The 25,412-nt window shown below is 42.7% G+C and overlaps 2 protein-coding genes across 5 annotated transcripts in view; both read left to right on the top strand.

The window, feature by feature from the left end:
* rab5aa (RAB5A, member RAS oncogene family, a) overlaps positions 1-20,829 on the top strand; it is a 49,741-nt gene extending 28,912 nt beyond the window's left edge. Inside the window, exons 6-7 of one of the 2 annotated variants that reach the window (XM_084311764.1) lie at positions 17,524-17,640; positions 18,220-20,829. In XM_084311764.1, the coding sequence (XP_084167890.1) occupies positions 17,524-17,639 (116 nt within the window). In that variant the 3' untranslated portion in view covers position 17,640; positions 18,220-20,829. Of the gene's footprint in view, positions 1-17,523 lie in introns of both variants that reach the window. The other variant, XM_084311763.1, reaches the window with a different exon arrangement.
* Positions 20,830-22,012: 1,183 nt separating this feature from the next.
* Positions 22,013-25,412, top strand: part of kat2b (K(lysine) acetyltransferase 2B) — a 68,599-nt gene continuing 65,199 nt past the window's right edge. For all 3 annotated transcript variants that reach the window (XR_014619585.1, XM_084312879.1, XM_084312878.1), the window contains exon 1: positions 22,013-22,248. Coding sequence is in view for 2 of the 3 variants with exons in the window: in XM_084312879.1 (XP_084169005.1) it covers positions 22,036-22,248 (213 nt within the window). In the remaining variant the exon portion in view is untranslated. The remainder of the gene's footprint in view (positions 22,249-25,412) is intronic.

Here is a 25,412-nt window from a genome sequence, read left to right as displayed (position 1 = left end):
GCTTGCAATTGCTCATTCACTTTTCTCAAGTCACGTCCATGTCATCAAATCCGTCAAACAGCGCTTCTCCTCCTCAGACATTTCAATCCCAGTTACAATATCACAATAAGTAACGTGTGAGTGACAGTGATACAATTCAACAATCCACATATTCAGATTCATCGTAATTCACATCCACAATCACGCATAAAGACGCTTCAATTTATGCTTGAATGAAACACAATCCGGGCGCTCCGTTAAGCAAATACATCAACAGCGGAGAATATGAAACTATTCAGAGCCAAACGCCCGATAGGTTTAATAATTCAAATATCCCTGCAGGATTCACATTTGCAATTCTCCGTTATTAAAATAACCACATAGTGTGTGTCGCGACTTGCGAGCGCCGTATCCGTATAACTATGACGTGCATTATTTAGGACAAAGTAAATCCATAGGCTGAATATGATTTTATTATCAGCATTTTAGGTCTATTATTTCACATTTCAAAAGCCCCCTCTAGAAAAACTAAGCACAAAAACATAATTCAGAATGGTATAATGGGATCTGTGAGGAGAGCCGGCATTTCTTTGCGAGGGCATGGCCAGTTTATCGAGCTAACTGAACTAAACCCTGCGCTGGACCAGGTTCAAACTTTCTGATCTGTTGTCATAGTGATTTAGACAATCGCACGTCGGGGAACCGAAAGGTCTAGCTTAAGTTATCCTGAAAATTATCCGGCTAACTCAGTTAGCCAGGTACGAGGAACAGGGCCCTGTTCTGAATGGTCTGTGCCTGTAACAAGCCAGCTGCTTTTATCGTACAAATACGATAGTTATGGTACATCTAGCAGTGGTGTGCGAGTATCGTCAAGCGAAATTCAGATCCAACTTTCAGACTAGACATTGCAGATCAAATATGGCACAGTGAACATATTCAACCTCAGTGTCAATGCAACATAGGAAAATGGCAATTTCTTTTTACAATAGGTCCCCTTTTCATGGGATGATTTGGTGGGCAGGGACCTATAGCTGGAAGAGGTGGTGAACAGGGTGAGAGGTGTCTTAGAGTTATTTATTTTCTGCTCTTTTGATACAGTGATTCAACTCATCCAGTGGGGGGGTGCCAATAATCCTGGATGATTTATTGACTGTTTCTTTTGCGTGTGTGTGACTGTCCGTGCTGCCGTACCCCAAACTGTTATGGATTTGGAGAGTATTCATCTTGGTGATGGCTGTGTAAAAGTGAACGAGGAGGCTCTGTTTTACTTGGATTTCTTTGGAGCTGTCTTTAGGAACAAGCACACATTAGTGTCATAGAGGCAAAGCAGGCTTTTAACCCTTTCACTACCACACTACAGAAGGTTAACCCTTTCACTACCACACTACCGTCTGTAGTGTGGTAGTGAACGGGTTAACCTTATGTAGTGTGGTTGTGAAAGGGTTAACCCTTTGTCGTGGGGCAGTGAAGGGGTTAACCTTCTGTATTGTCGTAGTGACAGGGTTAACCGTCTGTAGTGTGGTAGTGAAAGGTTAACCTTCTGTAGTGTGGTAGTGAAAGGTTAACCGTCTGTAGTGTGTTAGTGAAAGGGTTAACCTTCTGTAGTGTGGTATAGAAAGGGTTAACCCTTTGGTAGTGTGGTAGTGAAAGGGTTAACCTTCTGTAGTGTGGCTGTGAAAGAGTTAACCCTTTGCAGTGTGGCAGTGAAAGGGTTAACATTCTGTATTGTCTCAGTGAAAGGGTTAACCCTTTGGTAGTGTGGTAGTGAAAGGGTTAAGAGGGGACCTGTGTTTCCTGTTGTGTTTAGCTAGGGGAGCCCTTTGAGCACAGCTTTGGCAGCACAACAAACGCACAATAATAAATGAGTGAGTACTGCATAAGAAAACAACACATTTTCCAATCATAATTTTGCTGCTTCACATCCAATAAAACATTTTGTTTGGTAATTTGGTCTGTGTTGATGTTCCATTTACAAAACTTTTTATTAGCTTCACACAGAGAAATAGCAGTTACATCTGTCACAAACTGGCCGTACGGCCATGACAAAGAGGGAGACGCAGACAACCAAAGTTAACACTTTGAGTGCCAGCCATGAGAAATCTCGTTAGTTCATGCCATACGTTGAGTGCCACGAACGAGAAATCTTGTTATTTAATCGTTATTTTTTTTTATCGATTTCCATTCATTTTTCATCAATCTAGCCTCACGTTACCAGTGGGGATCTATCTGAGCTTGAACAGGGAAAATACCGCCCCCTATCGTCTCTCCGGATGGTATTGCACCCATTGGATTGGACTGAATGAAATAGATGGGAAAAAAAGAGTCCGGAATCCACATTTTACTTGTCAGGCATGTAACCGGAGACGATCCCAGTCATTGCCCACCCTCAGAACAGCGTGGAATATATGTTTCCAGTACCCAGCGTTGGATCAATAAACGCGATCGATATTTGGAATGGCGATCAGGAATTGGAATAATCTTTTTGGAGGACATCTGATCTGAGGCAGTCTTGGGATAATCTGAGCTCTTTTCACCTATATCTCAGCGTGTCCCATATGTGTGTGTGGCTGTGAGTGTGTGTGTGTGTGTGTGTGCTGATCAGGAAATAAGATAATCGATTTTCCAGCCCGCTTCTCTAGCGTGCATAAGTACACATATACTATCGATAATCTATAGTTTATTTGAAACCGATTCATAAATAGGCCGAAAAATGACAATGTGTTTTGTGTATTCCAGTAAAGCACGATTCCTGCAGAATAATTTTTTTTTCTGGAAGTTTCAAAAAACGAGCGTTTTTCAAAATGGTATCAAACGGAAATGTAACGATTATCACTTTGCCGCCCAACCACGAGTTAACTCGGGTTTCGGTGCCATGCGTTGAGGACCACAAGTTGTTATTGTTTTATTCCATATTAATAAACTGATCAAGATCCCCGATCGACTCTGCAGATTTACCCACCTCTGTGAAATCGGCGACATGCAATACCGGCCAGATCCTCTTAGGGGCGCCATCGCTCCACTGCAGTATCATTGTGGGCGAGTGGATTTTTTTATTTTTTTTACCGTCTATGGGCGTTTTATTTTAGCCTGATCCCAAGCGAACAGCCTGCACCGTTGATCACGGTTCGAAGCACAGATTTCAGCCTGGAATAATGGGATTTATGATCAGCCAATGGACATATTGATCTACCAGATGCCGATGAATAATGGGAAAATGCTGCCGGCGATCACATGGGCTGACGGTAGGACCCTCTTCACCCAAATTACAGCCGGATCAGACATTGTTGTAAAACGCAAGCAATCGATCAGTGAATGTGGCTACTTGCACGGACACTATTGCTAATCAATAATACTAATCGGCGTCCCCCGCCGCCCCCATTTCATCCATAGATGCTCTGTAATAGTCCGGATGATAAGCAGTTTGTTTTATTTCATTCGAATATATACAACAGAAATGCCGTTCGATATAACGTTGGTAGCCTTTAGCCTCATATCTAGCTTCCCAGAAAATATGAGACAAAGTGCGATAAACCTTATATTCACGGCGCTATAAAATGACAACCAACCGATGGATTTCTTTTTCTTTAAGCCATTATGAAGGCACGGTTTATGCACTCAAGTGAGAATGGACAGATAGCAATACTATAATATAAAGTATAGATATAGCTCTCCAAAAGTACATCGGTTTGTTTACAAAGCTTTGTCCTCCAGCCACATATTAGACGGCGACGGCCGGTCCTCAAAGTGTTAAAAAACAATCCGTTTCGACAATGTTGACTGCAAACAAGTCATTGATAAGCGACGGGCGTATTAGACACATAGGCATAATTTAAGAAGTGTATGCTATGCGTTCGCAAATGTGCTCGCCCTCCCATTGACTACAGCGCTGGCATTCATATTTCTGGCGCCCCCTGCTGGCACTCAAAGTGTTAATGAACAAATTATTTACTTAACCAACTATAGACAAGACATGGAAACACTTACTAAATTAAACTTAACACTTTGGGTGCCGGCCAAAAATCCGGAAAATGACTGTGGGTTGCCAGGATTCCTGGGCGATTCTAGCATATCTCATGATCTTAGCGGAGCTATTTCTATATTTTATATTATAACTATGGGGAAATGGTTGGGCTCATTTGAAGACGACAAGTTGATGTACACAATGCAAAAAACCGTTTGTTTCTGCATGTCTTCGTTCGTTCACAATTACAAGTTAAAAAACGTCAACAAAAGATAAAAGTAGAGGTAAATTATTTAGAACAGGAGTTACAGGCACTTTTATGAACGGTGTGCCGGCGGGGTGATAATAGGTACTGAACGTGTTATAAAGCAATTTAGACTGGGATGGATGGTTTGATTGATTGATTGTTTGACAGATTGTTTTATTGGTTTGATTGATAGAATGTTTTATTGTTTTGTTGATCGTTTGATTCATAGATTGATTTGTTTGATTTAATTTGTTGGTCGTTTGATTGATAGAATGTTTGATTGTTTTGTTGGTCGTTTGATTCATAGATTGATTTGTTTGATTGATTGATTGATTTGTTGGTCGTTTGATTGATAGAATGTTTGATTGTTTTGTTGGTCGTTTGCTTGATAGAATGTTTGATTGTTTTGTTGATCGTTTGATTCATAGATTGATTTGTTTGATTGATTGATTACTTTGTTGGTCGTTTGATTGATAGAATGTTTGATTGTTTTGTTGGTCGTTTGATTCATAGATTGATTTGTTTGATTGATTGATTAATTTGTTGGTCGTTTGATTCATAGATTGATTTGTTTGATTGATTGATTTGTTGGTCGTTTGATTGATAGAATGTTTGATTGTTTTGTTGGTCGTTTGCTTGATAGAATGTTTGATTGTTTTGTTCGTTTGATTCATAGATTGATTTGATTGATTGATTACTTTGTTGGTCGTTTGATTGATAGAATGTTTGATTGTTTTGTTGGTCGTTTGATTCATAGATTGATTTGTTTGATTGATTGATTGATTTGTTGGTCGTTTGATTGATAGAATGTTTGATTGTTTTGTTGGTCGTTTGATTCATAGATTGTTTGATTGATTGATTGATTGGTTTGATTGATTGATTGTTTTGTTGGTCGTTTGCTTGATAGAATGTTTGATTGTTTTGTTCGTTTGATTCATAGATTGATTTGTTTGATTGATTGATTGATTTGTTGGTCGTTTGATTGATAGAATGTTTGATTGTTTTGTTGGTCGTTTGATTCATAGATTGATTGGTTTGATTGATTGATTGTTTTGTTGGTCGTTTGCTTGATAGAATGTTTGATTGTTTTGTTCGTTTGATTCATAGATTGATTTGTTTGATTGATTGATTGATTTGTTGGTCGTTTGATTGATAGAATGTTTGATTGTTTTATTGATTGTTTGATTCATAGATTGTTTGATTGATTGACAGTCCGACTGACTGACAAACTTGAAATGCAGTAATACTATTATATCGATCAGGTGAGAATATATTGTATTGATCAGGTTAGTAGATATTGTACCGATCAGGTATTATAGATCATGTGCATGCAATAAACTAAACAAAAAAACATTTTGACTGTTTCTCATTCATGTACTGTGCATAATCTGCTCCTGTGTTGTAGACACTGTGTTGCTCTGTACCTACCTGTTTTCCAATTTATTCGTCCATACATGATAAACACATTTATAAAGTAATAATATCTTGTATTGATAATATATCAATTAGTTTCACCTGGAAATACTACTACCTCATCAACCACCATGCCTGGCGCTAATGAACAAGTAAGTTATAACTACTGGTGTAGGTCCAGAAAACATTATTATAAAATACAGAATACTTTACAATGCAGAAAACTTGAAACTTTGATGCCATGAACATTTTTATTGTAAAATATGTTCAATAAACTGGGTGACAAGCAGGGGAGGAAACAAACTTTTTGGCTTACCAGCCAACTGGCGAGTATCTGATTTTTTTTACCAGCCAAACAGATTTTTTACCAGACAAAAAAAATCGCTAATTGTGATAATTACTTCTTTGTATGTCAAGCCGCGTCAATGTTGTGTATGCATCTGGGTAGGCACACTGTGCCTTTAAGACAGCACGGTGGTCTTACGACAGTGCTGTGAAGTACCGTCAAGTGTTGTGGTAACGTCAGTTGGGTTGGTGTGCTGTTGTGCACAGTGCACTGGTTGAGCTAGCCCCTTTCGTGACTGCGATGTGCAAGCCAGGGGCTTTTGAGCATGAAATAAAATGTCTAACCTTACGTCGTAGTCCGGTGCTTTTTTGGAAACATTATAGTCGTAACAGATACACCTAGCTGGCTGCTTTGAGCACACGGGGCTAACGTTAGCTAGCAAGCAGCTATAGCTAAAACGCTAACTAGAAGCTAACCACTGTATACAGTTCCAGTAGACTAACATTACACCTCTGTGATTTAAATGTGTCCTTAGTAACTTATACTCGAGGGTTGTACTAGGGTTGGATGCAGTTCCCCGTTGGTCAGTCTGTCTGTTTTCCATCTTCTGCTGTGTTTAACGTTATCTGTTTGCGAGTGCTCCTGATGGCTAGCCTAGTACCGCGGGACTTTTATTATTATATGTCCGCGGGTTGGCCAGTACTGCGCAAACGTTTATTAAACATTATATGTCCGCGGGTGGTCTTGTGCAGTGCTCTCGTGGCACTGTCAACTAAAGCGAACACTCAGAAGACGCGCACCGTTTGCCAGTGCAGTGATTGCAGAATGTTTTATTTTTTTGTATACTCGCCAGCAGGGGAGGAAACTAACTTTTTGGCTTACCAGCCAACTGGCGGGTATCTGATTTTTTTTACCAGCCAAACGTAAAAAATACTAGCATTTGGCCAGTAAAGTGGCCTAATTTCCTCCCCTGGTGACAAGTCATCAGTACCAACCATTGTTGCTGTGCATTATATGCTGGTAACATTCACAGTATAAAATTATGGTAATTTACCAAGACAATACCTTATAAAAAGTGAACACTGGCTGATGATAACCAACCATTGTTTCAGTGCATTTAGGAGTTTGTTGGTAACATTCACAGTATAGGATTATGGTAATTTACCAATACAATACCTTATAAAAAGTGAACACTGGAGGATAATCAACCATTGTTTCAGTGCATTTAGGAGTTTGTTGGTAACATTCACAGTATAGGATTATGGTAATTTACCAATACAATACCTTATAAAAAGTGAACACTGGAGGATAATCAAACAGTTTCAGTGCATTTAGGAGTTTGTTGGTAACATTCACAGTATAGGATTATGGTAATTTACCAATACAATACCTTATAAAAAGTGAACACTGGAGGATAATCAACCATTGTTTCAGTGCATTTAGGAGTTTGTTGGTAACATTCACAGTATAGGATTATGGTAATTTACCAAGACAATACCTTATAAAAAGTGAACACTGGCTGATGATAACCAACCATTGTGTCAGTGCATTTAGGAGTTTGTTGGTAACATTCACAGTATAGGATTATGGTAATTTACCAAGACAATACCTTATAAAAAGTGAACACTGGCTGATGATAACCAACCATTGTGTCGGTGCATTTAGGAGTTTGTTGGTAACATTCACAGTATAGGATTATGGTAATTTACCAAGACAATACCTTATAAAAAGTGAACACTGGAGGATAACCAACCATTGTTTCAGTGCATTTAGAAGTTTGCTGGTAACATTCACGTCACATGAACTACAGGGCATATCTTACTTGGTCTCTCGCATCGATGACTGCATTGTCCATTGATAAATGGATGAAGCGCCAGATGATCTGTGGACCAAAAAATATCCAATACATGCTTCCAAAGTATATAAATAATAGGCCAATGGACTGCATTAGAAAAGTGTGGTATGTTACCTACAGTATATACTTTTATAAACTGGGTGACTGTCAGCAACCATTGGTTCTGTGCAAACGGTAAAAATGAGGGGGGAAAAAGATTAAAAAAAAAAAAACTATATACACACACAATGCAAATTATGAATGGAGTCGATACAGCTAGATCGCTAACATAACGTCTCATCTGCAAGTGGTCCAAACATGCCTATGCAATATCGACAACCGTGGCCCAAATACATGTGTTCAACGCATTTGTCTTGTACAGAAAACAGTGCAACTACCCATACACTATACTATACTATACTATACTATACTACAATATACTATACTATACTATACTATACTACACTATACTATACTACACTCAGCTAGCTATACTATGTACCGGTACACATGGTTCTGTCTGTATCACACAATGATGGATTATTTAGAAGTAATCTGTACTTCTGTGTGCCGGATTATTTAGAAGTAGTCTGTACTTCTGTATGACAACTAATAAAGAAACTATTTAGAGAAATCCCTCTTTGTGTGGTACAGAGTGAAGCATTTGTCACGATGCAGGGGGACTTTGCACGATGTGCAAAAATATCTGGTCTCACTCCTGATGCCACGCCTACTGCAGACTAGAGTTGTTCCGATACCGATACCAGTATCGGAAAAGCCGCCGATACTGGCTAAAATGCTGGTATCGGCGAGTACCCTCTAATGCTGCGCTCCGATACCATATGACGTAATTTATCAACAACACTGTGGTCTGTTGAGTAAGCATTATAAAACAAACGTGTGCTTAATCGATTAAAGTGTCAATGCCATTTGTCATTTTAACAGCAGATACTTTCTTAATGTCATCGTCCCGACAGAGCGGTGTTGACGGGGAGCTCATGGGTTCGCTTGGTGGCTGGTGTTATTAGCATTGAACAGCTAACCGAAAGCTAGCTTTAACATTACCTTGGCTAAAGTTGGGGCTATTCATATAATCCAGCAATAATGGCTGCAGACCTGCAAGCAAAGTACAGCAAGTTGGCAAAGGAGTATTCCAAGTTAAATCACAATGTCACCAGTAACGTTACAGTCTTCTATGGTCTTCCCATATACCGGTAGCTCATGCTAGCTAACGGTAACGTCGTCATTGCACAATTGCACGTCGCGTACACAATTAATGACATGTTGCGTACAGCCATATCGGCGACAATGTTTAGCTTTTAGTGCCAAATGATAAGAGTGAGGCGGAGTCTCAAAAGAGAATGTTGAATATTTATTGTGCAAAAATCACAACAGATCCTCTGCTACTTCAACGGAGCCTTGTAGACAGACTGAGTAGGGTATATCTGCAGAGCCAGTGGGTAGCGAGTGCAGCAACGTATAATGTCCGTGTGGATCATTGGAGTAGGGTATATCTGCAGTGCTGAAGCCCCATACTCATTGATTAATGATACTAATACAAATCTATACAATCACCTGTTGTTGAATAAATACCATTACTTTCTAGTTATTACTAAAAAACAGTATATATAAAACAGTATTTGTTAAAAAAAAAAAAAAAATATTTATAAAAAATTTATATAAAATCGTTTTTTTTTTTTTTAATTTATTTATGTATGCACTGGTATCGGATAAGTATCGGTATCGGCCGATACCCAAAGCTTAGGTATCGGAATCGGATCGGAAAGGAAAAAATGGTATCGGAACATCTCTACTGCAGACACGACATTTCCTACACGGTAGCTTTTTCTTGGGGGTGGCTTTGTATGCAACCATTACATGCTTCACAAAGCCACCCACTAATCTGCTCTGCGGGTCCCCCAGTGGGGCCCTAGGGTCGACACGCCCCACCTGCTCAGCCCCTGCCTCCTCCTCATCCCCACCCCCTGCCTCCTCCCCTGCCTCCATCTCCGCTGTCACCCCAGGAATCTTCTTCTCCTTACCGTCTGTGTAGGTCCGCGCCACAGCCCTGGTGAACCGGAAGAGGTTGTAGTAATGCCCTTGTGGGTGCTTTTTTTTGTACAAGACAAAAGCGTTGAAGATACATATTTGGATCAGATACATCACAAACTTTTTGGTCCACTTTCCAGTCTTACGTGTAACCGGATAGTACGATATATTCTGATCCAGCTGATCGACGCCGTTCATGAATTTATTGTACTCCATGATTGATGATGGCTTGAGCATCTCCACCCTCAGCGCTTTGCCCTTCTTCTGCTTCTGCCACACCATCGCCTTTTCCATGGTGTCCTCGTGGAAGCTACTGATGGTCTTCACGATTCTTTTATCGCGCCATGCCACGATCAGGACCTCCTTGTTGTTGACCGCAATGCACTCCCCCACACCGATGTCACGTTTGGTCACGTTCTTGATGATGGCTGGCTCGCCCCGATGCTTCCTGAGGGTACCACAGACGTCGGTCCTCAACTGTCTGAGCCTGGCGGACATACGTACCGAGTTGTAGAAGTTGTCCATAAAGAGCGTATAGCCGGCCCCAGACAGACGTCCAAGCAGACCGACGACCGTGTCCCCCAGGAGCGAGCCTTCCCGACAATATGGCTTAAATGAAAAGCAATATCCTGTGCGAGATTCGCACAGGAAGTAAGACTTGATACCATAGCGGGTGGGCTTGTTTGGGTTGTAGACCCGGAAGGTCAGGCGGCCTCGCCATGCCATCACCCCCTCGTCAATGGCGAGCTCGCGTTCAGGCTGGTACAGCTCCTTGCACCTCGCGTTTACATGGTCAACAACACTGCGTACTTTGCACAATTTGTCTCTAACTTCCAGGGAAGTATTGTCCGCAAAGTGGAGGAATCGCCAGATCAATTGAAACCTGTTGCGTGGCATGGTCTCAGAGTAGTACGGTGTGTACATCATGTCGTCAGTGGTCCACATCTGGTCCATGCGAGGCTTCCGCAGGACACTGCTAAGGAAATTGAGTCCGAGGAACTTCTTCAGCTCCTTCAATGTGAGGGGCTTCCAAAGCAGTGCCCTGCTACTGGTTAGCGTGGGGTCCAGCCGGGCAATGGACTGCTCAGCATAGAGGTTGGACTGGGCAACAATGGAGTTCAGAAAAGCATCTGTCAGGAACAGATCCATCCATTTTGCAGGCCGGTAAGATTTGAGTGCCTTGGCGTCCTGGAGCAACCCCGGTTGGGCTGTGAAGGGGATCCTTTGAGGCACCCAGCCCTCACGAGACCAGGCATTCTCCTCTTCCTGGCGGATCGCAGCCCTGCTCTTCGCTCCTCCGCGTCGCACGCCACAACCTGTCAATTATACAAATATACTATAACACCCCTACTGTAGACATTCATATGCCACGTAGTTACAAACTGTGTGTGAGTGAATGAGTGAGTGTGTGTGGGGTTCAGATGTCAGAGCTGGACGTGGTGTGGGGGTCAGAGGTCAGAGCTGGAAGTGGTGTGCAGAGTGAGGCCAACTTACCGCTCTTAGATGTGCGTTTCCGCCCTGCAACGGGTTCCGGCATGTCCAGACTAGCATCCAGTTCTAGAATCACATGATGTAATACATTACACTAGGGCAGGGGTGGCCAACCTTTTTTGAACCAAGATCTACTTTTTTATTTACCACCTAGCCCGAGAGCTACCAGCCAAAATTGTATATTGTAAGCCGTCATTTGAGGCTTTATAAAAGCAGCATAATGAACACAAATCTGTCAGTGCCGAGTCCGACCTCATCTTAAATAACAAACAGCATTGCTTGTTGTAGTTAACAAGGAGAGGAAGAGTTGATTTAGCAAAAAAAATGTTTTTTTTTTTTTTAATAATCAAATTTTATTAATCAAGATCTACTTGAAATCAGCCCGCGATCTACCTGTCGATCGCGATCGACTGGTTGGGCACCACTGCACTAGGGCAACGTATTGTCATTGTATTTACCACCATCACCACCAGGCCCAGGCCCTGCAGCAGCCAGTCACCACCAGGCCCAGGCCCTGCAGCAGCCAGTCACCACCAGGCCCAGGCTCTAGCAGCAGCCAGTCACCACCAGGCCCAGGCTCTAGCAGCAGCCAGCTACCACCAGGCCCAGGCTCTAGCAGCAGCCAGTCACCACCATGTACAATTACCTGCAGGAGTAGAATGTGATCCTATGTCGTTGCCAGTCTCAGCGTCACTATCTGCAGGGTCTGCGCCAGAATCTGAATTGGATTAAATTCATTCAGTAAGTAAGTCTCATAAAACACAATAGTAATACATTTACACATACATAAATGTAGTTAGTACATACCCAAGCATGTTGGTGTATTGGCCCCAGATTCGGTGTCGGAGCCTGTATGAACACAAAATAAATCAGCGGCCATTGTACATCAAAGCATGTACATGTGTGTGTGTTGTAATCAATGGAATTTTACATATGCTACACAACCATGCATTTAAATATAGGCCTCACCATGTGCCCATGCCATTGTGTGTGTGTGTATGTGTGTGCTGTAATCAATGGAATTTGCATATAGAGGCCTCACCATGTACTGCGAAGTTCAAAGGTGTTGGAGAGGATTCATGCCTTTTGATCTTGTGTGTGTGTGTGTGTGTGTGTGTGTGTGTGTACTGCACACACACACACACACACACACACATACACACACATCAAAGGGCATGGGCACATGGTGAGGCCTGCATCTACACACACACACATCCATGTAACCTAAAGGTAGACAACTTCAAAGGGCTGGCATCTACACACACACACACACACATCCATGCAACTTAAACCATGCATTTAAATATAGGCCTCACCATGTGCCCATGCCATTGTGTGTGTGTGTATGTGTGTGCTGTAATCAATGGAATTTGCATATAGAGGCCTCACCATGTACTGCGAAGTTCAAATGTGTTGGAGAGGATTCATGCCTTTTGATCTTGTGTGTGTGTGTGTGTGTGTGTACACACACACACACACACACATCAAAGGGCATGGGCATATGGTGAGGCCTGCATCTACACACACACACACACACACATCCATGTAACCTAAAGGTAGACAACTTCAAAGGGCTGGCATCTACACACACACACACACACACATCCATGCAACTTAAACCATGCATTTAAATATAGGCCTCACCATGTGCCCATGCCATTGTATGTGTGTGCTGTAATCAATGGAATTTGCATATAGAGGCCTCACCATGTACTGCGAAGTTCAAATGTGTTGGAGAGGATTCATGCCTTTTGATCTTGTGTGTGTGTGTACACACACTGCACACACACACACATACACACACACACATCAAAGGGCATGAGCACATGGTGAGGCCTGCATCTACACACACACACACACATCCATGTAACCTAAAGGTAGACAACTTCAAAGGGCTGGCATCTACACACACACACACACACATCCATGCAACCCAACGTGTAGCAGCACATGATCATCAACTATATCGATTTGAACATAAAACAATATTCACATTGCAACATGACATACCACGTCGACCACCACCACGTCGTCCCATGTCCAGCATGCAACTATTATCACTTACATTGATAGCTACACACTTCAAAGGGCGTGCACATACACACACACACAACAAAGGATGTGCACCCCAACTTAGCACATGGTGTCCTGCACAGCATGCAACTATTATCACTTACATTGATAGCTACATACATCAAAGTGCGTGCACCTACACACACACACACACACACACAAGACCATTGCAACCTAACGTGTAGCACATGGTGGCCTGTACATGCCTATATCCTATATCATTCAACTATCGATTTGAACATGCACGTAAAACAATATTCACATTGCATTAGTAAACATGACGTACCATTGCCCCGTCGACCACCACCGCGTCCCACGTCTGACTTGTGCGATGAATCAGACCCATAACACCTCCGACCCAAGCCGAGATCATCGTCAGATGATTCCGGAGCTAGAATATAATAAATGCATATCAGCGTTGGTTTGGCAAACTAACGTTACATAGTCACAGAATAAGCGTTAGGTAAATCATCAAATACACGTTTCACACACACACACACAATCACATGCATATCGGCGTTGGTTTGGCGAACTAACGTTACATAGTCACAGTATGTAAATCATCAAATACACGTTTCACACACACACATATATATATATATAAGACCGTGTAATTACCTGGTGGTTCCCAATCGGCGCTCCCATCAGATTCGTGGGCGGTCGAATCGCTGTCCCCTGACTCGGATGAAGAAGCTATGACCACAGCGGCAGCCTTCCTCTTCCTCGAACTGCGTCGGGGAGAGCCGCTCCCGGTCCCGGGGCGAGACGCGTTGCTGGGCCCAGCAACGGTCTCACGGCTCTCTCCGATCGGAGCTACCAAAGACGTTGGTGCTGCTGCTGCTGGAGCTACCAAAGACGTTGGTGCTGCTGCTGCTCGAACAACCGCGGGTCCAAACGCCAGCTTCGTCTGAACAAAGCGACCTGCCGCCGGATTGTCCCCTCGCTTACCTACACTACGTCTCTTCATACTGATCTAATAATCTAAATGAAACTACTAACTGATCAAACTACTATTACTACTACTGAAATAGACTACCTAGACTACACACTAATCCCTCACAATAGTACTACTACTTAGCACGACTAAGTACTTTCTAAAGCACAGCTGAAACCTTACAATTAGTCTGATACTACCACTATACTGTATAACACTATAAATATAGACTATAGGCTGATCTCAATTCAAATATCTCTCTCAATCTCTCTCTCTATCGCTCTATCTATCTCTCTCTCCTCCAAAACCTCGTCGATTCTGGGATCGCGCTAACGTTTTATACCTGTGGTTACATTGGCCAGGTATGCCGGCCAATCAAATGCCAGATTCATTGTGGGGTACAATATTCCCCCTATTGTGATAGTGTTAGAAAATAGGGGGACACTGCCACCTAGTGAAATTTGAGAGGAAATGCAGTTTCCGGTTCAAATTTTCTGCCAAAAGCTCGGCTGTGAAGTTCAGACGGGGAAAATCGAAAAAAGATGTAAACAGATCGAAGACGCTGTAAAGCGTCTTCGGCACCTTGAGCATGGCCGGGAAAGACGTGAAAAGACGTTTCCTGGCACCCAAAGTGTTAACAGTGGCGTATTAAGTCAGTGATGATATCAGTAGTGTAAGTGAGTGCATGCATTGTAAAGTGTATAGGTGTCGTGTTGTATAATGCAAACAGAAATCACAAGCACCAAACTAAACTGACGGCGTCCCATACGGAGAGCGCCCAGCATCTGAGCTATGCAAGTCTTTTAACCCTTTCACTACCACACTACATAAGGTTAACCCTAGTGTTAACCTTAGTGTCACCTAGTGTATAAAGGGTTGGTGCTTGTGATTTCTGTGAAAGGGTTAACCGTTTGGTAGTGTGGCAGTGAAAGGGTTAACCGTTTGGTAGTGTGGCAGTGAAAGGGTTAACATGGAGCATGGGAACACCTGGCCCAGGTGTTTCCCGTTGTGCTGATTAGCACTCCAGCCACACCCACCTAGTACCTGTCAATACAACACGCAATAGGCGGACAATGGAGACAGAGTGGAGGGGGTCATCATCACACATCCTTGAACACGTACACTATTCTGTGGCTTTACATTTTAACTAGGGCTGCTGCATGATTCTTGCTCAAATGTGAATCACGATTTTTTTCTCTAAGAATTGAGATCACGATTCTTATTTTTTCAATAAAATCATTTATTGCACTCTTTCTTAGAGGACAACATAACATATATCAAAGTGCTTGACTTAAACTTAAAAGTCTCTTGTAACATACAAAATAACTCGAGTCAGAATCGTCATAATTTAAAAAAAGTTAAGTAGAAAGTAAAAAAATATATATAATTATTTTAAAAAGCATCATTTAGAAATGAGATTGCATAGGTCTATGAATCGAGATCGCGACTGAGCCTGTGGTGGAGATGTGAAGCGGTTTGTGTCGAGTGAGAAGAGCCGGGGCAAGACGCGTCTCACTGCACCTCGTTCACGCCCATCTTCTGCCTCTCTCTCTGTCTCTCTGTCTCTCACTCTCACTCTCATACTCTCACTCTCACTCGCACTCACTCACTCACACACATCCCCATGGGAGAAATTGGCGACAACGCCACACGGCAATTTTTTTTAACTAAAGATAAGATGCAAATATAAAGATACAAAAGGTGGAACACACAAGTTAAATTCCTGTCTATAATGTCAGACTTACAATTACATACACCAGGGCCCCGTTCCCCGTACCTGGATAACTGAGTTAGCCGGATAACTTTCGGTTAAGTCTGACTTAAGCCGGACTTTCCGGTTCCCCGAATCTGGATTGTCCAAATCACCATGACAACAGATCCGAAAGTTTGAGCCTGGTCGAAAGCAGGGTTTAAGTTCAAGTTAGCCGGATGAACCATCGCCACGCCCCCGCAAAGAAGTGACCGCGCGTTTCCTGAAATTATTCCCACAGTCTAGGATCTGCATTATACCATTCTGAATTACGTTTTTGTGCTCCATTCTTCCAGAGGGGGCTTTTGAAATGTAAAATAGACCCAAAATGCTGATACTAAATTCACTTTGTCCTAAATAATGCACGTTATATACCGTGGCGCTCGCTCGGTGCAACAACAACAAAATAAAGAATATTCTAAACACGGGTCTCTCGTTCATTAATGTATAAACAATGAATTTATCCCATCTGGCACAGTGGCGCAGCGGTAGTGCTCAATCCTGGCAACCCGGCGACCGGTGTTTGAAACCCCGTGTTTCCAATATAATTTTTTGGAATATAATATTAATGATTATACGCAAAGGTAGCCTAGTTTTAAGTTAAACTATTATAAATCTACATGCATTGAGGATGTCATTCTTTATATAGCTCTCAACGTGCACCAAATTGAATTATTCCTATATTGCAAAAAGAAGGGAAAGACTAGGTTTCGAACCCCGGTCGTCTGCGTGAAAGTCAAAAGAAGAACCCGTTACACCACAGTGGAGATAAGTAAAAGATCGACCATACATCAATCAATGGGGAAGAGAGCCGTATCGTTATTCTGTATAACAGTTTAACTAATTATTTTCGCTAGCAAGATCTCATTTGATTATTCAATCCAGCAGGCAAGTTTAAAGTAATATAATCTGATTGATTGAGGTAATGAGGGACTTAAAATTAGCCTATAGATAACGCATTTAACTTGTCGGCGAGGCGATTGAGCCGTACTGCAATATGTTAATAAAGTTTTAAATCAATTAATCAATCAATGCCGCTAGAGAATCAGGATCTCTGCTATCGATACGTGCTGGCTTTTCAAATGAAGCGGCCGCGCGCACTTATCCTGGGTCTCAAGTCTGAATCGAGTTAACGAGACTGAATCCACCTTCGAGGAACAGGAAAATCCCGGCTTCAAACATCGGGTTAACTGAATCTGGATAATGTGACTCTTGATCGACTTAGTTGAACCAGGTACGGGGAACAGGGCCCAGTTTGGAATGACAAATCAAAACAAAGATGGGTTTTAGGGGTCACAAGATTGATATGACTGCCGCCTAGTGTCTTGACTAGTTAAACTAGTTAATGCTTTTGTACAGAGAAATATGTATTTAGAACCGAGAAACATGACATTTTCTATAACAAGCTGCCATACAGTATCTATGGCAGACGGGTACAGTGTAAACCGAATGTTCTGTTTGAGCCTAACCTGTGTGTCGCTTGTGTGTCCCCCCTCCCCCCTCCAGCGAAGAGGTTGCCTAAGAGCGAGCCCCAGGCCACCGGCGCCAACAGCGGGCGGAACCGAGGAGTGGACCTGACGGAAGCTGCCCAGCCCACCAAGGCGCCGTGTTGCAGTAACTAGCGTGAAGAACCACCCCCCTCCCCCACACATACACACACACACACACTGCCCCGTAATGCAGTGACTAATGCGACCGATGCCCCTAAATGCCACTGCGGTTACTAATGCGACTCTTTTGATCTGCGAAAGAATAAAAGTCGCCCTCAGATCCTCTACGACCCCCCCCCCCCCCCTCCCCCCTTTCTCTCTCTCTTCTGTTAGTAGTAACTAAAAGGCCCTCCTCTCTTGGCTCTGCTGTTACTAATGAGACCCCGATTCCCCCCCCTCCCCTCCTTCCTTCCGGCTCTTTCCATTCTGTTTACTGATATTAGTGTACCCCCCCCTCCCCCTCCCTGATGTGTCTGTATGAGCTGGACGGAGGAGGGGCGTGGCTCTTCCATGTGGTCTCTTGTCTCCTGGGAAGGTTGAGGACTCTTTATCACGCCGTCTCAAACAATAACAAATCTGCCCTTCGTTTTGTTGATTCTTTTGTTGTTGTTGTTTTTTTATTTATTTTTTTTATCAGATTTATGGATTCATGTACGAGATGGCCTGAGATGAGGAAGAAAAAAACGAATGTTTTTTAACTCTTTGTTTTCAGCGGCACTTGAAAAGGAAATCTTATTTAGAAGAAGACGACGAGGAAAAAGAAGAGCAACGTGTCAACGAATGTCCCTTTTAGAAAGACGGGAGGGTGGGGGAGACGGGCAGGAGACGGAAAGAGGGATAAAAAGAAAGTTCTGAGTTTCCACGACTACCTTTCCCCGGGTGAAAAAAAAAAAGATAAATGGTTGTCGGACTAAAATCTCTAGTTAGGTCTCTAGTTTCTCTCCTTCCCTCTGATTGAGTATCACATTCACATGCCCCCCCCCCTCGAAACCTATAGCAGCACTAGTCTAGATCCATCTGTTTATCTACTGCCCCCCCCCCCCTCTAGAACCGCCATTGAAAGGAGATAAATTGTCAACTAAATTGTGGCAAACTAGTTTTCTTACTCGTTTTGTCTACGAGCTATGATATCCATTATGGTTGTTGAGATTTTTCTTTTACATTTTGACGTTATATTTTCCGTGTCTGGCTTCATCGACTCTCAGCTGTGATTCTGGTCCCATGTTGTGGAGGAATCACTTCCTCATAAACACACAGAACTGTGGGACATAGAGCGAGCGTTGTTGTCTCCTTTCAGCAGTGCTTCTAGATGCCCCCCCCCCCCCATGCCTGCTTCTAGCCGTCCCCTACTGGCGTTGTGCAATGTCTCACAGTATTAACCAGGGTTCGCACAAGGTCCTTGAAGTGCTTAAAGTGCTTGATTTTTGAAGAAGAAAAAAAAGTCTAAACATTTAAAAGTTAATTGTATCATTTTAAATGCCCTTTTAAAATGAAAAATAGTGCTTGGAAAAGTACTTGAAAGTCATTGAATTTCATTTTGCAACGTCTGGGAACCCTGATTAATTCTGTGACTTAAGTGTCTGCAAGGACTAACAAACACACCACTGCATAAAGACCCCCAGCACCAGCTGCCCCCTACCACACATGTCTCTAGAGACACAAACCCCCCCCTCTCTCGATACAGTCTGACTGGTTGGTTTCAATTATGTGGATTGTACGTTTTCTTGTGTGTGCGGGTGGGTTTGGGGGGTAGTTGGTGAGGGGGAAGATTGTATCTGGTAAAAAGCAAGTGTGTGAACCTTTTTGGAATCTGAAATCATGGTTTGATGCCGACTTTACAGAGTCATCTTTCATTTGTCATCTTTCGTTTCTTTAGGGAAGTGCTTTCGACAGTCGTGCGTCTCAGTGTGTACAGAGCGGGGCCTGGGCTGTTGAGTGATGAGGAAATATACGCTTATAGACTTACTCACACAGACATTTTTGTTACCCACCCTGAAATCTTCCAGACCTGTACATCAGTGTACACAACACAAGCACACACAACACACACACACACACACTCCCTTCTCTCCCTCACACATGTCTTGCACACACTTGTGTTCTTCCCATACCCCCCCCCCCCCTCACTAAAACTTTGTTACTTATAGATACATACACACACACAAACTATCTGGTCAATAACTCTTTTTGACAGGTCTGTCTTACTCATGCCTTGCACTAATGACGCTCATGAATATATCTTGTCATAATTACAGCCAGTGTGATATAAATATATATAAATATATAAATAATATACTGTAAATAGGGTGTTGCAATGTAGTCTACTGTTTTTCGATTTACAATTGACAGGACTAATGCTTGCTAGGGAGTTGTCTAGATAATCATAAATGAAAAAAAAAACTGTACAGTTAGCAGAAGAAAAACGGCTTTGGTCTTCTGGGTTATGTTGCTGTTCCTTTTTTTCACAACAAAATGATTAAATTATAATCAGTGGTGGTCTTTATAAATGTATGTAGTGTTATTAACAAAAACTAAAAGAAAAAAAATGAACTTGCATTTCTTTAGTGGTCTGTCTTGTACTTTTTCTCTCAAAAAAGATAAAATTACCATGTGTTTTTTTTGGTTCCTCTTTTTTAACATTCTCTTTCTTGCGTTTCACTAATTATTATTTTAAATGTTTTATTATTATTTGTTGGTATCGGGCAAGGATGACTGCCTGGTCCAATTCTCTTTCCCGGTTAATAATGAACTTCCAGAAACAGTTGGTTGTGTCGGCTTCACTTAGGAGTGGAGGTGAAACACAGCAGTTTGATTAACCCTACCACACTACAGACGGTTAACCCTTTCACTACCACACTACAGACGGTTAACCCTTTCACTACCACACTACAGTGGTGGTGAAAGGGTTAACCTTATGTAGTGTGGTTGTGAAAGGGTTAACCCTTTGTCATGTGGCAGTGAAAGGGTTAACCTGTATTGTCGCCGTGAAAGGGTTAAGCATTTGTTAGTGTGGTAGTGAAAGGGTATAAAACCAACCCATAACTAGTTTGCCCTGCTAGTAACGTCTCCATAACATGATGAGAACGTTGGAGGAAGAACAACGGTAATAGTAAAAAGGATTGGTGAAATAATTGTCCCGACCAGCAAGCTGGTGCGTCATGAATAATGAAATCTAACACATAATAGGGATGTACATTGTATATTTTTTTTCCTTTTTGCTGTGGACACTTAAATTGCAGCCGAAAACGACATTTAAATGCAAGCATTTTACAGTACTGTTACGTAATGACCAAATAAATACTGAAATAAATTTGATCATTTATTATTGTGTTGATCTTGTATTCTGTGGATCTGGGTTTGGATGTGAGTTTTCCTTTTTTCTGTCTATTTTCATGCTTTCCCCATTGCTGTGGTATTTGCGGGTTAAACCCAAAGAGTTCTAATATATATATATAGATATTGGTTAAAAACTGAATACATCTTCACAGTCACTGGTCGCCTGTGATCAGGGATGCTCTCATAAACAGATACTCAACACTAAAAATCCTATACCCAAAGCCATGTGTAAATATGTTCGGTATAACCTGTAGAAGGATCTTGCCTCTCTAAAGGAAGCAAGGGGATTGTGTGTCTTTTGTCCAGTAACCCCACATTAACCTGTCGTGTGGCAGTGAAAGGGTTAACGTTAACCGTTTTTGGTAGTGTGGCAGCGAAAGGGTTAATCGTCAGGGATTCTTACGGGTCAGGAGGACCCATAATGGGTTGTGGTCACGTCTCTTGTGGATCCAGTATGTTCTGATGTAACTGGGTCCCAGGGTGGTTGGTCTCCCTGGCAGGATGAGTTGTAGAACCTAAATGGTCTTGATCTGTATACTGCTCAGTAAAACAGACGGGATCAGCAGAAACAGAATAATTAGTATAGTCCCTAATATAATAGCATCCCTACCACAGATGTTCTCCCTTTAATCTCTTATCTATGACCCTACAGGTGAGGTCATCAGAGTTCTAATTGTCTTGATTATAAAAATGTGTGTGAATTTAACACCGTTTACTTAGAAATAGCCATGTTTTTCTGTCATTTAAGAGCTTATGCTTTATACTGTGTTGTATGTTATATTATAGAATGTGCTGTATGGAATGGTGTATGTTTCTTTAAGTCCACTATTTACCTGCTTGGTTGAGTAAAAAGGTAATCACAAGTATGCACGTGTGGTGGTAAGCAAACAATGTGACGTAGCCCATCACTTTTATGTCTTACAGTTGACCTTGAATCATCGTTAGAATGGTTCAATTGGTTGTGACCTCCCCTGAATTACAGTGGAACAGGCCTATTCCCTTTTTCTCAGTCCCCCTAGCGGAGGAAAAGGGACCTACAGTCAGAAATAAAAAAATAAGGGATGAGCGCCATGTCTGATCCTCCGATTGTGGAATAGAAAATAACCGAGACACACACCAGAACGGATCATTCCCCGGCCGCCCGGGATCCCTTTTTCCGGGGGGGGGCTCGGTGTAACAAAAAAAAAAAAGGATGGCCGAGGGGCCGGGCGCCGGGATCCAGCAGGGTTCCCCGGCCGTCGGGGCGGCGGGCTCGGCTCCTGCTGCTCCGGGAGCCGGCGGGGGGACGGAGGGCTCCGGCGCCGCCGTGGTGGGATCCGCGCGCATCGCCGTGAAAAAGGCGCAGCTCCGCTGCTCACCGCGGCCGAAGAAACTGGAGAAGCTCGGAGTGTACTCGTCGTGCAAAGTACGTTTTATTTTACACACCGCCCGGCCGGATGTAATGGTTTCGATCCACATTCGATTTTCGATAACACAAGTATTTTTCAGTTAATCGTATTTCCCGCGGGCTTGGGTTGCGATACTTTTGCAAAAAAATAATGCAAGCGCAGCAAAGGAAGCCATTGTCGCACTTTGTATCTTTCGTTTTTTTGGTCACATTAATAATAACCAGTTATTCCGTTTTAGGTTACTTGCATAATTCATTATATAGCTCCAATTCACCTTTTTTTTTAAAGTGAGGCCCTATCAGTTGCAAGCCGCCCCCCGGTTACTATGTTACAGTGTATCTCTAGGTGGGGGGTTGGTTGGTGAACGTAAACATTCTGTGTTCAACACGGGCTACTAACTAACAAGGTGGTGTTTGTGAGGTGCGTAATTCTTTCCACTGAAGAAAAAAAAAGAGCCGTGTTTACGTGCCCTCTTCTTGCCCGTCGTACGTCGGTAAAAAAAAAGCTGTATTTTATTATAGCGATTGTATATCATCCGCCAGAGAGGGGATGGTGTCTTTGTTTTGACAGGGTGACAGCTGCTGGGGGGGGGCGGAGTTTGTTGTTGTTTCTAGGCGCACGCTCCGTGCGGCGGCAGGCGGCTCCAGCTGACGGTGACGGCGGCCCCGCCCCCTTCCTGAAAACAAGCCTGCCTACTTCTTGCAACAACAACAACAACAACAACACACAAAATAAAAACCTGAGTTGCATTAGGAATAGGACATCATGCTGTATTGTTCGGCAGCTTACAATGGCCCATTCATACTCCGAGACGGTTTACTGACAACTAACAGAAGTTTGATACCCATTTGTTACCCAAGTTTTGATACCCATTCAATTCCCACCCATACTAAAAAAAAAACCCAATAATAATCATTAACATTTACATATAGTCATTTAGCTGATGCTTTTATCCAAAGTGACTCTAACAAATTGTGTCAAGTCAGTCATTATAACATAACAGTCACATAACATAACATAAACAACATAACAAGTCAGCAGGAAGGGTACAGCTCTGGCAGCTAAGCATAAATGGTATGGTTCATGTGCCAAACTTCATGTGCATAGTAGTATCTATAGACACATTAGCATAGTAGGTAGTAGTATAGACATTAGCATAGTAGGCAGTGTAGACTCCTTTACCTATAAGCCTACTGCGAGGGGCAAGTGGACTGGCTTTAGTTAGACGCGTGCTTGAAGAATTAGAAGTCCAAAGAGCTCTTATCATTTTCGATATGCCAATCCTTTTATTGACTTATCAACCAAAAATATATATACAAAAACTCTTTTTACTAATAACACTGACCGCCGACCTATACGGCACATACACGAACACGACAAGACACGGTCAAAAACTGTATGGCTATTCCCCTTGCGCACCTGGGGCTCGTCACCCACTGATCAGTATATATAGGGACAACCACCCCCTGTGGTGGTTGTCATGGTGACTGATAAAGCCAAACCTCTGTACCGTGAGTAAAAATAAAACTAAATAAACAGAAGGGCATTTTGGCTCCAACACACCGGCCCCTAATTGAGAATGGCAGGAGGCCAGGAACAATTCAAAATAATATTTACATAATGGAGCCAATAAATGTATACAAAAGAACTCAAAAAACAATTATTTGAATTAGAAGCTTTAAATTGCAGCTTCTTGAAGCAAGCAAAGTTACTGGTCTACACTCGTGCAGAACGCACCAGTCCTTTCCTGTCGGGATAGGTCTCCAGGACTCTTCCAAGTAACCAGGAACCACATGGGGCTGTAGCATCTGCGATGAATATAATGTCTCCAGGGACAAGACTTTGTCTCTCCTTACTCCACCTCTGCTGCTCCTATAGCAAAGGTAAGTATTCTCTCAGCCAGTGTTTCCTGTTCCATTTTGTCTGCATCCTCATGACTCTGTTTCTTTTATGACTCATCTCCAATAGAGTCTTTCGTAGTTTCAGGATCCAAGCAACTGACCTCTTCAACCTTTTCTAGTTAGAAAGTAGGTGATCAGTTGGTGTGTGGCACTTGGTGCATCGACAATTACTGCATTGATGTTGAGATCCTTTTTGACCTCAGGGTCATCAGCAGAAATTGTTGTACTCCAAGATACCATCTGGCCACTCTTCCTCTGGTTTCCAGAGAAACTCAGGGCCCTCAATCCAACTTCTGTTGGTCAGCAAATTATCCACCGTAACTCCCCTTGAAGTTTTGTCAGCAGGGTTCTGAGTGGTATGAATGTACCTCCACTGCGTGACATCAGATGTTCTTTGGATGGCAGAAATCCTGTCTCGGTGGAACTTCTCATCTCTCCCAAACCTCCTTTTCAGTCCAAGGATGCGTTGCCTAGCAACAAACTGATTGTTTGGCAGAGACACTTCTTTCCTTTTAAACGGAAGCTCCAAGGTGTAATGTCCATCTTGCAGTTTGCATGAATCAGTCATGATTTCCATGAACTTCATATCATCCCTCGACATTTCCTCTTTGTCTTCTGATGACCTTTCATTAAAATCATGGTTGTACTGATTGTTCAGCAACTCCTCCAGATTTGTTATAGAGATCCTATTAACAATAGCAGCGGGGTTGACATTCTCACTCCGCTGCTCACTGTAGCCTGATAGGGGACCATTAATGACCCACCCCAATAGGGTCTTAATGGCATATGGCCCATTGCCATGACTATTCACAACTTCCCAAGGTTCAAGCAATTTGGAGGCATTGGTACCTATCAATAACTCCACATCAGCTTGAATCCGAGGAAGGGCAACCCCATCTAAGTATGGCCACTTAGCCAACTCCTCTTGGCTAATGATGTTACTCGTGGTTACGGGCATCCTCTTCTGGGTGTAGACCTTGGGCAGGTCATAGAACTGTTTCCCAGTAAGGCTGGCGATCTCCAAGTCTGTCAGCATGTAGCTGGACACCGATGCCTTTGGGCCCATGGTATGTAAGCTGATTTGTGTTTTCCTTCCTGTAAGGTTCAGCCTTCTCATTAGGGTTTCTGAACAAAATGTGTCAGTGCTGCCTGGATCTAAAAATGCATATGTTGTAATGATGTTGTCTCCCTCGCCGGACTTCACCTGTACAGGCAAGATTGACAGAGCCCCATTGCTGCTTCCGGCCCCTGTTTGTCCACATGTCTGCAAAGAGATCTGT

The sequence above is a fragment of the Notolepis coatsorum genome (assembly GCF_963971535.1).
Source record: "Notolepis coatsorum genome assembly, chromosome: 4".
Classification (NCBI taxonomy): Eukaryota; Metazoa; Chordata; class Actinopteri; order Aulopiformes; family Paralepididae; genus Notolepis; species Notolepis coatsorum.
Note: the sequence above shows the minus strand (reverse complement) of the source record. Positions and strands in the feature narration are given on the sequence as shown.